General features: G+C 44.0%; 2 protein-coding genes across 6 annotated transcripts in view; both read left to right on the top strand.

The window, feature by feature from the left end:
- Nucleotides 1-15,757, top strand: part of ZNF263 (zinc finger protein 263) — a 57,168-nt gene that overhangs the window by 14,782 nt on the left and 26,629 nt on the right. The window contains exon 3 of one of the 3 annotated variants that reach the window (XR_013995894.1): nt 3,636-4,518. The exons of 1 other annotated variant lie outside the window; for it this stretch is intronic. Coding sequence is in view for 1 of the 2 variants with exons in the window: in XM_081089271.1 (XP_080945397.1) it covers nt 3,636-3,683 (48 nt within the window). In the remaining variant the exon portion in view is untranslated. Of the gene's footprint in view, nt 1-3,635; nt 4,564-15,757 lie in introns of those variants that run through there. One more of the 3 variants, XM_081089271.1, reaches the window with a different exon arrangement.
- LOC308517806 (zinc finger protein 75D-like) lies at nt 3,688-12,779 on the top strand (the record flags this gene model as incomplete). Of its 3 annotated transcripts, XM_081089245.1 has the most annotated exons (8): nt 3,738-4,148; nt 5,772-5,964; nt 6,658-6,749; nt 7,043-7,169; nt 8,529-8,620; nt 8,895-9,021; nt 11,245-11,355; nt 11,539-12,779. In XM_081089245.1, the coding sequence occupies 8 exons, from the start codon at nt 3,738-3,740 to the stop codon at nt 12,216-12,218; spliced, it is 1,833 nt and encodes a 610-aa protein (XP_080945371.1). In that variant the 3' UTR covers nt 12,219-12,779. The 3 variants fall into 3 exon arrangements, with proteins under 3 accessions (XP_080945372.1, XP_080945371.1, XP_080945373.1); XM_081089247.1 differs by lacking the exon at nt 8,895-9,021 and having other exon boundaries at nt 11,539-12,286; XM_081089246.1 differs by lacking the exons at nt 8,529-8,620; nt 8,895-9,021 and having other exon boundaries at nt 3,688-4,148.

Genomic DNA, 15,757 nt, shown 5'->3' with positions numbered 1-15,757 from the left:
ATTCACCATATTGTGCTTTGTTTTCTCTTCTTTCTTTCACAGGGTCTCTTCTCCCACTTCCCTAACCAACTCCCTACCCATGCTATGAATCAGGTCTGCCAATGACATCAAAAGGCACTGCTAGCAGAACTTCATTTATCCAATTCAATAAGTTCCAATCATGTGTTCAGCTTTGGGACAGCTGATGAGAATCTCAATGCTAAATGCATCACTGTCCACTGGTTCTGAGAGACTGGAAACAATAATGACTTTTGAAGAAACTAAGTCCCAACTTGGTAGATACTAAGGAAATGGAAATGCTTTGAAACATACGCAAGTGACTTAGGCAGATGCCTATAGTTATCACGTTCAATCTTTTTCTCACTCAAAAAGGATCAAGATCTAGACCTCAGAGCAGTGTGACACCATTCTATCCAAAAGCAAAATAGCATAATGGCCTGGTTAGTGGTCTCTCATTTTCATTTCCACCTTAAACTTACTTCCAGCGAACACCCTAGAAAGAAGCTCCCTCAAAAACCTTCAAATGATGCTCTGGTATATGCTCTATTAAACGCATTTCTCTTCACTTCCATTCAAAGTACATAGATCTACATGAACTTATTTTCTAACTTTCTTTCCCTAAATGTAGCACAGTTACATTTAGTAAAAATACTAAAAATTTCACACACTAATATCTCTGGCTTTTCAAGGCTATGCTTTTATGTTACCCCCGCTTATTTTCAACCTTTTTAATCTCAGCACACATAAGTAATCACTAAATTCCTACAGCACACCAAAAAATGTATTATATTTTTTGCTAATCTGACAAAAATATTTCTGTCATGGAGAATGAATTATGAGTCATTCACATTGGACAGCTATTGTGTTGGATGCTATCATTTTTTTTTAATTTGACAATGTAAGGGAAAACAGGTCAGTGCCCTTGGGTAAACAGTCAGGTATTGAATGTTTTTAAAATTCTTGCAGCACATTAGCTGAAAATCGGAACCTTATAATTTTCCCCAACCAAAATTCAACGTCCATTTCCTTGGAATTTCTGCAGCGTTCAGCTAAAGTCCTCCCTTTTCCTACCCTGTGATACTGATATTCATGAAATTGCCTGAGTACTTCTGCCAGATTCCTTGATTAAAATACATTGTTCTATGAAGTTTGTAACACTGACTACACCTGGTAGACTTAAATAATTCCTTGACTGGTAGAGGCTGGTACTATGAAAACACTAGTAATTAGAACAAAACCAAAACGAAATACTCAGATTCCTTTGAATATGATTTAGTAAAGATTTGTGGAATACATATTTTAATCAGGTAATTCGGCCAGACACTGAAGGAAATACACGATAAAAAGAAGGTTCCCATTCTACAGGAAGCACGCTGTCCTGAAAAAGGACAACAGGGAAACTAAATTACAGTCTAGGAGCGGCCAATGGTAAGTTATGTGACCCTCGCAAGTCACCTCTTAGCTCTCAATTTCTCTGTCATGGAGAACTATAAATGTAACCTATTCCACATACCTCACAAGAAAAACAATTGTGAGATGCACAGCTCAAACGGGGTAACCTCAGGTCCGCTGATCCTGAACGGAACAAAAAGGCTTCCTTCTCGAGGCGGCGATGTGCTAGGGACGAAAGCTCGGGTGCGGCCAGCTGGGCCAGAAAGGCCGAGGACCCTGCGAGACTAGCGGGCGGCGACCTTTACCCGGCGGGGATCCCGGTAACGGCCGCAGGCCTCCTGAGGGGACTTAGGAACCACCCCGACGCTCACCGCCTCAGAGCCAGGCCGCGAGACCGCGACTCCCACGGGCCGAGCTGCGCGCAGGGTCCTTCTAGGCTCCACAACCTGGAGACTCTGTAGCATTAACTCTTCCGGGCGCAAGGGCTGAACCCTACCGGACTAGGTAGGTTCCTTCCGCGAAGCCTGGAGCCCCTGCGCAGGCCGGCTGACTCAGCTGGGCAGCAGAGCCAGTCGGGAAGTGCACCACTTCCGCTTCCGGTAGGAGCGCGGGGTTTCAGACAGTTGCGTAGAGAAGGCCCCAGGCGGGCGAGGCGTCCGGTACGTCCGTCGGGCCTGTTAGGCCTGTGACCTTGCATCCGCACATCTCGGTTCTCTGGACCCCCTCTGGGTGTCGAGAAGCCAATAGCTGCGGTCCTGGAGAAGCCGCCGGAAGTGCGGCGACTTGCGGTAGAGTCGGAGGATGAGGGAGCGGCCCTCACGAAACGCTTTTGTCTGAGGTAACTAAGAATCGATTCCCCTTCGGCGTCGGCTGCGGAGCCTCAGAGACCTGCCGGCCTCTGCTCGAGGCCACTGCGAGGTGGTTGGAGGCGAGACGCTATTTCCGGGAGCCCAGCAATGAGAGCCTGTCTCGGGCGAGGCCGGCTGTCAGGCTCCGGAGGTCGCTCTTCCTGCCCTTTGCGCCGCTAACTCCGGGGCCCGCGGCGGCGGCACGCTCGTACGCTGCCCGCTGGCGCAGGGCTCACGAATGCCGAATGCCCTCAGAAAGTCTACGTTCCCGCCTCTGCTGGCGTGTTTTGTTTTGTTTTGTTTTGTTTTGTTTTAGGCGGTGGGGGGGGGGGGGGCGGGATGCTTGGGAGGCATTGCTGCTGATGTTAACCGCCAGAGAGCCGCAGTTCAGCCTAAGAAGATTCTTTCTTCTGAGGCAGAAGTCCCCGGGCCTCCCGAGCCGGGTGCGCAGCGAGGAGCCGGCCATTCATTTGGGAGCCGTGGCACCCTGCACAGAAGCTCGGGGCGGGTTCTGCTGCATCACCCAGGGAGACGGAGGCTTGTGAAGCTCCCCCAGGCTCCTTAGAAGTCTAAAAGACCCTCGAAACGTAAAGCCAGAGGAAGGGTCAGCCTAAGCATCACCAGCTGCCCTTCTCCCCCTTTTTACGACTTGGTATTTGGACATACATTTTGTAAAGAAAGGTCGGCTGTGATTTTTCCTAGTGGAAGTAAACAGACATTTTAAAATACAGGTATAAATCTTCTGCGTAGTGCCCTTAATAGGTCTTGCAAAGAAGGGCCAAAAAAGAATGTTGAGCATCTCAGTTACTTAATTGGGGGATGCTTTCTGAGAAGAAAAGGCTACTTTTTCCCTAATTACGTTCCTTCAACTCTGGTCTCACTGTCTGCTGCCAGTATTCATGCAAGTAAAGGAGAGTCTCAAATGTTCCACGAAGTGAAGTCTTCATTCATCACAAGAGGATGGAGGGTCATAGAAGTTGTACCTCTTACTAAAAGCAGAAGGCTAGGAGATATATTAAAATTTAAGGGAAACTCAGAATGTTTTCATAATTTTTTTTTTTTTTACATGATAGGAAGCACATCAGTGAACTCTTTGGATAATCCCCAAACTCTTTGGAGTCATTGGGTGCCAATTTTCTCACCCACCAGTTTTCACTGATTTATTATTTTTTTGTAAAGGCAGAGTCATCAATTGACATTTGTCTTTAATGAGCTGTCTTATAGATCAACTGAATAATATAAAGAAAAGGAGGGAAACCAAGGGCCTGCCTGGCAGTTGATTTTAAAGAGAAGGCAAGCAGGATATTTTCATTTTTCTCTCACAATAAGTAGCAGGTAGTAAAGTTCATGTGACTTTCTTATTGACCTGCTTTTTTTCTGTCCTTGGTGCCTTAGGAAGAAGATCCTTTTAGTGATTTTATTCCAGACCAGACTGGGCCTTAGTTGTCAGAGGTGGTACTGGTGGTGTGTGCCCACAGGAACAGCTGTTCCAGCAGAATGATGATGGTAGATCTGAAAGTGGCTGAGTACTTGAACCCTCAGATCAGGGCTCTGTGGGAGACCAAGGGACCTGTGACAGAGAGCTCCTCTCAGAGTAAAAAATATACTGCACAAATGGACAGTCTCAGTCCTGAGAGCTTTCGCCAACACTTCCGGAATTTCCACTATCATGAAGCAGCTGGACCCCGTGTGGCTGTTGGCCAACTTCAGGAATTATGCCGTCAATGGCTGAGGCCAGACATACACTCAAAAGAAGAAATCTTGGATCTGCTGGTGCTAGAACAGTTCCTGAACATTCTGCCCAGGGATACTCAGACCCAGATAAAGAAGCACCACCTACAGAGCACTGAAGAGGCTGTGGCCTTGGTAGACCACTTGCAGAGTGAATCTGGCCAAACGAAGACTGGGGTGAGAAGATTCCTGATTAACTTAACAGTGATATAGAATGAAAATAGATAAATGGGGTTAGGGGCAGTTAACTGAGAAGTAAGATGAATTAGATCAATGATCTGTTGTTGCTTTAGGCCATCTAAGGCAGGACCTGAAACCACTGATCTGCAGCAATAGTCATTCCACAGGTGTTGGAGATTCTGGCAGACACTTCCTTGGCCATAAGAGAGAGTTGCATTTTCCCCTCTTTGGAGCCAGAATATATTGAGTCTGGCTTGGTGTAGGAGATGGGTCTTAAGTTCTAAGAAACAAAGGGCAACAAGAAATTGGAGAAGAAGGGGCAGATCCAAAAAAGGGAGAACATATAAAGATGAAAGGAAAGGATAGTAAAAAGAAAGAGAAACCAAAAAGTTAGTAGGGAAGACTGCAGAGGAAGAAAGGATAAATTTAAAAAAATGGAAACAAAGATTTGGAAATCCCAACAGAGTGACAGAGAAGAAAGACAGAGGGATAGTGTCCTTCCTATAATAGACAAGAGCCTCCACTGCCCTTCCTTAGTGGTTGGTCCTTGGCTCTGTTGGTGAGTGGGAATCATATCAACTGGCTTCAGGCCTACTGTTAAGAATACAGGGCAGGGTATATGTTTGGTGTCAAGATTATCAGGAGAGAGGTTGCAGTCAGAATCATTCTTTCCCCTTCTCCATTTTATCTACATTCTCTGTAAAACCTTTCCTGGCCATGGAGAAAATCTTGGACAGTTAAATTTTTTAATATTTTGAAGAAAGTATTAAGACAAGAAATCCAGCAGGGATCTAAGTGAAGAGAGAGATGCTGTCAAGACAGCATGGGAATAGGCGGCCTGCACAACCCTGCTAGTGGTCTGAGCTGGGCTATATATAGAGGAGTAGGGAGTACTCTTTTGGAGGGCTGGCAGTAGCCACATCTTTTTCCTTTTATCCTGACTTTCCCACATTTGTGGATAGTTTTGCTTTTTTGTTTGTTTTTTTTAATCCTCACCCAAGGATATTTTTCCATTGATTTTTTTAAGAGAGTGGAAAAGAGAGGGAAAGATAGAAATATTGACATGAGAGAAACACGTCTATTGGTTGCCTCCTGCACACTCTATGACCAGGGCCGGGGAGGAGCCTGCAACCAAGGTATGTGCTCTTGACCATAATCAAACCCAAGACCCTTAGGTCTGCAGTCCGACGCTCTATCCACTGAGCAAGACCAGCTAGATAGCTCTTCGTGAAAAATTGGTGGCCCATTATGTCTATTTTTTAAAAGTTTTTAAAAATATATATTTTTATTGATACCAGAGAGGAAGAGGGAGGAAGAAAGAGAGAAACATCATTGATGTGAGAGAATCATTGATCAGCTGCCTCCTGCATGCCCCCTACTGGGGATCGAGCCCACAACCTGGGCATGTGCCCTGACAGGGAATCAACTGTGACCTCTTGGTTCATAGGCTGACGTTCAACCACTGAGCCATGCAGCCTAGCCCATTATTTCCTTAAGTCTTTTTGTCATTTCCTGTAGTGTCTCATACTTACCACAATCTGGACTCTGCTTTCTCCTCCCTCTTCCACAAGCCCCAAGCCTCAAGTAAGTTCTGGTAACACGGATGGGAATTATTTCTAGGTTGCAGTCCAGGTGCTGGGAAAGGAGGCAGTGCTCTTGGGAGAAACAGCAGAGACCTCAGGCTTCAAACTGAAGCCAGCAGAGTCCCAGCCAATGGGCAGGTCCCAGGATGAAGAATTTTGGAATGAATATCAGGATCTACAACAGCTGAGCAGGAATACTCATAAAGAAACTGAGCCTATGTGTGAGAGGGGTAAGGAGCTTCATGATAATTTCTTTCTGCTGGGAGCTGTCATAGTAATTTGTCCAGCCAGAACATTGTGAGCACTTTCTGGGTTCCCAGCTTTGTGGATGTGCAAATGTAGTCATGTTAGCAATTATGCTTACCCTTACCCTCACCCCTCACAGATGGCCTTAGAATAGACCAGCTGTTGTGAAGGTGGGGATTGGCCTAAGGTCCAGAAATATCCAAACCAGAGGACCCTGGTAATAACACCATGAACACTGTTCCTTAGCAAAGTGGAGGATTGGGCCACCCCATCCTCAAATCACAGAAGGAATTGGGATCACAAATGGGCTGTCAGTGGCAGTATGTGAACTATAATTGTGTACCATGAAAATAAATAAATGATAAATAATATATCTCCTACTGTACACTGGAGTCCATGAGTATTTCATTTTCAAATCTGTTAAAATTTTCTTAACTCGGAACTATTTATGTCATGAGAGGAAGTTAATGGTTTTTGTTGTATTCATTTCACTCATGAAAACTGGGCAGCCTGTTCTGGGGATTGATAGATACTTGGTTCTTACAATGATAAGGCCATTTCATACTTATCACGGTTTCCCATCTACTGAAAGAATCAAGATTTTCTTTATTTTAGAAATGAGCGCAGGATGTGCATAGAAGTGAGAGAAACTTCTGATGGCTCTTTTCCACCCATAGCTGTGCCTGCTCACCAGATCCTAGACTTTCCTGAGCAGACAAACACCAAAGACTGGACAATGGCACCTGAGCTCATCTTGCCTGAGTCCCAGGTGAGCTGTGCTTTTGAGCTCTTCAGGGCTGCCTTTCCCTGCTCCCCATGACCCATACTGCCCAGCAGGTGCTTAGAGGCATTTAGCCTAGATATTCTCCCTGGGTAATTGGACACCTCCCAGACTGTTTGCTGATCCCTTGCCTCCTTCCTTTCTGCCTTTTCACTTAAAAAAAAAAAAATCATGTATTGTTTATTCCTTCAGTGCCTGGCCTACCATGCAGTTTGTGGGCTGGATGTTAGGGCTGCTTCTGGAGTGGCCAGTACTGAGCTAAAGCCCATTCTCTTCTTTAGAGCTTATTGACATTTGAAGAAGTGGCCGTGTATTTTTCCCAGGAAGAATGGGAATTACTGGATATCAGTCAGAAGACTCTCTACAATGATGTAATGCAGGAAAACTATGAGACTGTCATCTCTCTAGGTAAAGATTCTTTCTGCCCTTTGTGTAGAAGTAGAGTAATCTAATGTTCTTAGCTTACTGGGAATGCACCCTGGTTCCAGTAGCTAGTTGTTTCTCAACTTGATGGTGTGGGCAGGGAAAAGTGTATCCAGATCATCTCAAGCTTTTACAAAGCGCATATGCTCATTCCTTATCCTAAAATTCTCTACTCTCCCTACTCTTCACTCTTGCTTACAAATCTGCTCTTTTATCTTTCCATTTCCATAAATGCCACCACTATTTACCCAATATTTCAGGCCAGAATACTTGGGTCATCCTTTAGTCCAAACATGTCAAACTCGCGGCTGGTGGGCCACGTGCCATAAATGAGGCATGCAGCCTATTGGCCGCGAGTTTGACATCCTTGCTTTAGTATGAACTTGCCATTCATAATCCACTACTCATGCATCACTAGTCCTCTTGGCTCCACCTTTGCATCATAGCCTGAGTCCAACCATGTCTCATTCTCTTGCCCTGTTAGCATTCTGGTCTAAGCCAGTGGCTTCTCTAACCAGCTTTGTAACTGGTGCCCTGATACCACTCTTACCTTCCCATAGTCTGTTTTCCACAAAGCTGTCAGAGTCTTTAAAAAAACTGATGAGCCGAAACCGGTTTGGCTCAGTGGATAGAGCGTCGGCCTGCGGACTGAAAGGTCCCAGGTTCAATTCCGGTCAAGGGCATGTACCTGGGTTGCGGGCACATCCCCAGTAGGAGATGTACAGGAGGCAGCTGATTGATGTTTCTTTCGCATCGATGTTTCTAACTCTCTATCTCTCTCCCTTCCTCTCTGTAAAAAATCAATAAAATATATTAAAAAAACAAAAAACTGATGAGATATGACAGTTCTCTGCTTCAAAACCTTACGATAACTTTTCACATTCAGAATAATATCTAAACTCCTTAGGAGGTATGTAGGCCCCTCCAAGATCTAGCTCCTACTCACCTACCTGCCACTTGTATCCTGGCTCCATCCACTTTAGCCACACTAGTCTTCTTGCTGTTTCCTTAACTTGCTATGCTCATTTTTACCTTCCTACTTCCTTTACCTGACACACTGGACTCTCCTACTTTTTCAGACACCTCTAATTTTTGTCCAACTCAGAATAATTTAGGTAATGTAGGGAAAAAGTGAGACTTCCTTTTATTGACTTCAGTCATGAAAACTGAAGACAGTCAGTTTGGAAACTGGTTGTAGGGCTGATAGCCACTTCTAGGTACCACATAACACTTGTAAACGAGTCCCATTTCTACTGAAAGAATCAGATCTTGTATATTTTAGAAATGTGCCCAGGATGTTCATAGAAGCAAGAGAAATTTCCTATGGCTCTTTTCCATCCACAGCTGTGCCTACTCACCAGATCCTATACTTTCCTGAGCAGACAAACACCAAAGACTGGACAGTGGCACCTGAGCTCATCTTGCCTGAGTCCCAGGTGAGCTATGCTTTTGAGCTCTTCAGGGCTGCCTTTCCCTGCTGCCCATGACCCACACTGCCCAGCAGGTGCTCAGAGGCATGTTAGCCCAGATGTTCTCCCTAGGGAACTAAACACCTCCCAGACTGCTGATCCCTTGCCTCCTTCCTTTCTGCCTTCTCACTTAAAAATATTAATTCCTTCAGTGCTTCGCTTACTATTAATTTCATGGGCCAGATATTAGAACTACTTCTGGAGTGGCAGGTACTGAGCTGAAGCCCATTCTCTTCTTTAGAGCTTATTGACATTTGAAGAGGTGGCCGTGTTTTTTTCCCAAGAAGAATGGGAATTACTGGATCCGGGTCAGAAGGCCCTATACAATGATGTAATGCAGGAAAACTATGAGACTGTCATCTCTCTAGGTAAATATTCTTCCCTTCCCTTTGTATAGAAGCTGAGTAATCTGTCATGTTCTCATCTTACTGTGAATACTCCCCTGAGGGACAGTCTGTTCCAGTACTTAGTTGATTCTCAACTTGATGTTTGCAGATGAAAAGTGTATATCCAGATCACCTGGGAACTTTTTCCAAGTACACATTCCTTATCCTACATAGAATTCTGGGTCTCTTTCCCTTAAACCTGCTCTTCTCATATCTTTTATTAGCATCCTGGTCTAAATCAGTATCATCTCAAACCAGGCCCATCTTAGTAGCTTTTTAATTGGCTGATGGTACCAACACTCTTGCCCTCCAATAGTCTGTTTTCTATCCAGCAGCCAGAGTCTTTAAAACCTAATCAGATTATGATATTTTCCTGTTTCAAAATCTTATGGTGACTTCTCACCACATTCAGAATAAAATTAAAACTTTTCCTTATCAAAGTTCTCAAGACCCTTCAAAATCTGGTGTCTCTTCTCCTTTCTGCCTTCATCTTCTCCAGCTTGTGCCCCTTGTTCAGTTATGTTTAGCCACACTGGTTTTCTTGGAAGCTGTTTTGTTGTTTTTGTTTTGTTTAGTTTTTTAATGTATTGAGTTTAGAAAGAAAGGAGGGGAGAAAGGGAGAGACCAGTTTGTTGTTCCACTTATTTATGCATTCATTGGTTGATTCTTGTATATTCCCTGACTGGGGATCAAACCTGCAACCTTGGCGTATTGGGATGACTTTCTAACCAAACTGAGCTACCTGGCCAGGGCTTCTTGCTGTTTTTTGAAATAACCATGCTCATTTCTACTTTCCATTTTCCTCTACTTGACATACTTTTCTGCTGTATGACAAAACTTGCACCTTTTGTTCTGTTCAAATACCACTTTCTCAAAGAAGTCTTCCACATAGCCATATCTCAAATAGCTTCACAGAAACAGGATCTTTTTTTTTTTTGTTTTGTTAATCCTCGCCTGAGTATATTTTTCCATTGATTTTTAAGGAGAGTGGAAGAGAGAGGGAAAGACTGAGAGAAACATAGATGTGAGAGAAATACATCTATTGGTTGCCTCCGAATAGGGCCAGGGCCCAAGGAGATAAGAACCAAGGTATATACCCTTGACCGGGATTGAACCCGGGACCCTTTGGTTCACAGGCCAACATTCTATCCACTGAGCCAAACCGGCTAGGGTAAAAGAATCTTAAATGCTTTCTTACCCTGCTTCAGTTTTTTTAAAAATATGTATCATTTCCTGCCCTGGCTGGTGTTTCTAAGTGGCTAGATAGAGCGTCGGCTTATGCACTAAAAGGTCATGGGTTGTTCCTGGCCCAGTCAGGGCTCATGTGGAAGTCAATGTATCTCTCTCACATCAAGTGTTTCTCTCCCTGTCACTCTCTCTTTTTTCCCTTCTATCTAAAAGTGAAGGGAAAATATCCTCGGGTGAGAATTAAAAAAACACACACAGAAACCTTTATTACTTCTTGATATTTCCTTTTGTCCGTTTTTTGATGTTTGATTGCCTCAGTTTCCCACTAGAAGATAAGTTCTATGAGATCAGGGGATTTTGGCTTATTCACCACTATATTCCTATTTCATAGAAAGTGTTTGGCATGCCATAGCCAGTTAATACATATTTGTTGAAATATTGAATGATGAATACTTTCTATCCTTGGAAATTTATATGTAGAAAAAGTCCACTAAATGATGCTGATCTGTTTTGTCCAACTGGATATGAACCAGTGAGCTGCAGGAGTGATAGAAATATTTCCTAGTTCAGTTTCTGGTGCTCAAGAGCAAAGTAAAAGACTACTATAATTATGGCAGAAATCACTTGTGCATATGATTCCTAATCCACTGACCTTCACATTGGCTCTGCTAGGCCTGGTCTTACTCAGGTGACTCTTAAAGAGTTAATAAGACTCTAAAATCTCTGGAGTTTTAGTCCAACTTGGTCAAGTGTGCAGTTATTGGTGGCAGAAGAGGGGAACAAACATGCACAAAATTCCCATGACTATGTCCTTTCTATTGACCAAGCTAATCTCCACTTTGCATGTCAACCTACAAATGCAGTGTAGTATAAAACTAATAGCTGATATGAGGGTCTAACAATTTAACCATTTGGGGATAACAAATTGTAAGTGTTCTTTATTCTTACTGAAATACCTTGAATTAGTGAACCATTATTAAGTTAGCAATCCTTGACCTCAGCTTTTTCATTTCACAGCCATATTTGTGCTCCCCAAACCTAAAGTCATCTCCTGTCTAGAACAAGGGAAAGAGCCATGGGTTCAAGGATCCACAGAGATCATGGACAGTCCTGGAGAGCTGCCTATAGGTAAATACACTATGGGAAGAGGAGAAATGTGCCTTAATAGGAATCTTTGCAAGGAATTGACATTTTAAGATTCTACTTATCTTATACTACAAATCAGTGATCTTTGATGTTTTTTCCTCTCCATTCCTGTGGTTTTCTTGGCTCTGCCACTCAGTTGGCTGATTGTCATATTAATTCCAACAGGGTTAAAGCTCAAAAATGATACTGAAAATCATCAGCCTATATGTCCTTCTGACTTAGAAATACAATCTCCTGGAGACATAATATCAAAAAAGGCCAGAGTGAAAGTTCCCCAGAAAACAACAGTCAAAGAAAATCATGGCGATATACATAGGGTGGGGAAATGGCACCAAGACTTTTCAGTGAAGAAAAGAAAGAAACTTTCAACCTGGAAACAAGAGCTGCTGAAACTTATGGATCGTCACAAGAAAGAACGTGCAGGAGAGAAGCCTTTTAAATGCCAGGAATGTGGGAAAAACTTCAGAGTTAGCTCTGACCTTATTAAGCACCAAAGAGTTCACACTGAAGAGAAACCGTATAAATGCCCACAGTGTGATAAGAGGTTTAGATGGAGTTCAGATCTTAATAAGCACTTAACAACACACCAAGGGATAAAACCATATAAATGCTCATGGTGTGGGAAAAGCTTCAGTCAAAATACAAATCTACACACACACCAAAGAATTCACACTGGAGAGAAGCCCTTTACATGTCATGAATGTGGGAAAAAATTCAGTCAGAACTCCCACCTTATTAAACATCGGAGAACCCACACAGGTGAGCAGCCTTATTCCTGTAACATATGCAGAAGAAACTTCAGCAGGCGGTCAAGCCTTCTTAGGCACCAGAAACTCCACCAGTGAAGGGAAAATCGTCCAGTGTCCTCAGTCTGAACAAATTCATGAAGAGGAACTTGACACTAAAGTTTATGAAAAAATAGAAAATTATGAAGCATGATTTTTTTCATCAGTGGAATATTACACAGAAAGGAATCAAGTTCAACTCTGCATGGGATGAATTAAAGTTGTTCTATTTACTGTGTTTACTTATAACCTATAGGGAATTCCATAGCAAGATTGGTGTTCTAGGAACATTCTAAAAATGGAAAAAACTGTGTTAGGATTGTACCTGCCAAAATATCAAATTCAGTTTCAGACAGCAGATGAAGCCATAAAATCAATCAGTCTTCTGTGGTCATAGAGGTAAATAGTGTTGGTTTTTCATTGATCTACCCAGCCACTCTTAAACGCATGTGATAGAAACATTTGTAGCATGGTCTTCCAAAACAAAAAGCAATAATATGCTTGTTTAATTGTATACCATTGTCTTCAAGGTAGCAAGCTTAAAAATTTCATTAGTCTCATGGGATAGAAATGAATTCTAATATAAAGTTTCCTAAGAACCTAATTGGATTTTCTTCCTCTCTCATCATTGGACTTTGAGTTTTTTCTTGAACTTTTTAGGAACTTTAGCTCTTGAATTGTATTAGCTCAAATTTTACTTTGATGAAATTATATTTACTTCACCAGTAGGGAATCTGCCAGATAACTAATAATGCACTATCTTATGCATCTCATTGGTGGTATTTGAAAAAAGGAAAACATTTCTAATGAGATTATATATAAACTAGAGGCCTGGTGCACGAAATTCATGCACGGCAGGGGGAGGTGGGTAGTACCCTCAGCCCAGCCTGCACCCTCTCCAATCTGGGACCCCTTGGGGGATGTCCAACTGCCGGTTTAGGTCCAATCCAGCAGTCAGACATCCCTCTCACAATCCTGGACTGCTGGCTCCTAATCGCTCACCTGCCTGCTGACCTGATCGCCCCTCACTGCCTCTGTGTGCTGGCCTGATTGCCCCTAACTGCCCTCCTGCCGGCCTGGTCACCCCTAACTGCCCCCCACTGCTGGCCAGGTTGCCTCCAACTGCCCCCTCCCTGCCGGTATGGTTGCTCCTAACTGCCCCCCCCTCCCACTGGCCTGGTCACCCCTTACTGCCCCCCCAGCCGGCCTGGTCCCCAACTGCCCCCCTCTGCTGGACTAGTTGCCCCTAACTGCCCCCCCCTGCCAGCCTAATTGCCCCCAACTGCACCCCCATCTGCCGATGTGGTCATGCCTAACTGCCCCCCCCATCCCCAACGGCCTGATCACCTCTTACTGTACCCCTTGCCGGCCTGGTCGCCCCCTACTGACCCCCTCCTCCCCCACTGGCCTGGTCACCCCTCACAGCCCCCCCGCTGGCCTGGTTGCCCCACGCAGCTTGCTTGTTCAGTCGTTTGATCGTCCCTCACTATCCCCTCTGCTGGCCTGGTCATAGGCAGCCATCTTTGTGAGGATGTGAGGGTTAATTTGCATATCACCTCTTTATTATATAGGATGGGTTAGACTTTTCAGCCATGGAATAATATATTAGATGTAAAGAAATTTTTTCTGCAATAAAAGAAACTAGATTGTTTCCTTTCCTCATAATGTCAATAGGATAACATAGCCATAAAAATTAGTACTTTCCCGAGGCCTAAAAGAAATGGGAGTCCTGGATTCACTTCTCAGGATTTTGTTTTCTTTTTCATTTGGCTTTTGTTATTAAGAATCAGGAGAGATTTGTATGTCTGGGAACTGGAACATGTGCTGTAGGCAGGATCCTGTGTTTTACTGTACATGGTGACCCAGGAATCCATTCAGCGGGGTACCAGGTTTCCAAAAGGATAGTTTTGGGAACTGATGCAGAGTGGTTGGCAAAAGTGAGCTAATCCACATCCATATTGGTTGTCTTACACTGTAAACTATAAGGCAGGGTCTACCTGTATCTGTTTTCTTCAGCATTTAATAGTAGTCTTGGTTGATGCTTAATAGACTACTGAAAACCTATAGGCAGTAGATATTATAACTCACGCTTTATCTATGTTTACCTTTAATACAGATGTGTTCTTGTTAGAGCTTTCAGGTTGTATCAGGAAAGGGGTTAAATTATCTCTTCCAAATCTATCCTATATAATAAAACCCTAATATGCAAATCAACTGAACAGCAGAATGACCGGCCGCTGTGACATGCATTGACCACCAGGGGGCAGATGCTCAATGCAGGAGCTGCTCCCTGGTGGTCAGTGCGCTCCCACAGGGGAGCGCTGCTCAGCCAGAAGCCAGGCTGATGGCTGGCAAGCACAGTGGCGGTGGCAGAAGCTTCTCCTGCCTCCACTGCAGGCGGGCAGTAAGGAGTGAGGGGTCCCGGACTATGAGAGGGATGTCTGACTGCGGCTTTGGCCCAATTCCTAAGCCCACAAGCAGACATCCCCCAGGTGTCCCAGACTGTGAGAGGGTGCAGGCCAGGCTGAGGGACCCCCCCCCCCCAGTGCATGAATTTCATGCACTGGGCCTCTAGTTAGTTTATAAATGAGGAAGTTATGGCACAAAGAGATACAGGGACTTGTTCAAGACCCCAAAGCTAGTGGGTCTGTTGGCTGTCACTTGGCTGCTTTAGTCAGACCTGAAGGCAGGATTGTCAGGACTTTGTATGTTATCCCTGTGGAGTCAGCCTAGATAACATTGTATTATATCTGTTTTCAGCTTATGAAACATTTTTGTTTCTTTTTTTTTTTTTAATATATTTCGCTGATTTTTTTACAGAGAGGAAGGGAGATAGAGAGTCAGAAACATCGATGAGAGAGAAACATTGACCAGCCGCCTCCTGCACATCCCCCACTGGGGATGTGCCCGCAACCAAGGCACATGCCCTTGACCGGAATCGAACCTGGGACCCTTCAGTTCCATCCACTGAGCCAAACCGGCTTTGGCAACATTTTTGTTTCTTGATTGGTTATTGAAACATTCTTAAGTCTCCATTTTCTCTCTTCTTTTTAAAAATTTTTTTAATGTTGACATAATTGCAGGTGTCCCCCTCTTCCCCACCATTTGCCCACCTCCACCCACCCCTGCCTCCCCCATCCCTCGGCCTTCACCAAACTGTTGTCCGCATCCATGGGGTATGTATATATGTTCTTTAGCTAATCCTATCACCTTTATCCTGTCACCCCATCCCCCTCCCCTCAGGCACCAGCCAGTCTCCATTTTCTCTATGTATAGAAAAACACTCACCTCAGGGTTGATCTGGGGATTACTGGGATTGATGAAAGAAAAGCACCTACCAGCCTGGCCAATAGTAGATGCTTAATCAATGTGCATTTCTTTCCCTTTCTCCTGCTTCCCAGATATATTGGGTGAACTGACTATATTTAAGGAGTAGATGCATTTGTGGCTCTTGCAGCTTCTTTTAGGAGTTGAGCACTAGTTGTGGTGGTTATGCTGAATTGATTTGGTTTGTGGCTTCAGTGTTTTTTTTGTATATATCACCTGAGCTTTGATCTGGCTTCTTCAGTGGGAATTATTTTCTTCCAGAAGTTGAACTA

The sequence above is a fragment of the Myotis nattereri genome, assembly GCF_964212035.1.
Source record: "Myotis nattereri genome assembly, chromosome: 4".
NCBI lineage: Eukaryota > Metazoa > Chordata > Mammalia > Chiroptera > Vespertilionidae > Myotis > Myotis nattereri.
The sequence above is the reverse complement of the archived record's forward strand: the minus strand, read 5'-3'. Positions and strand labels throughout refer to the sequence as shown.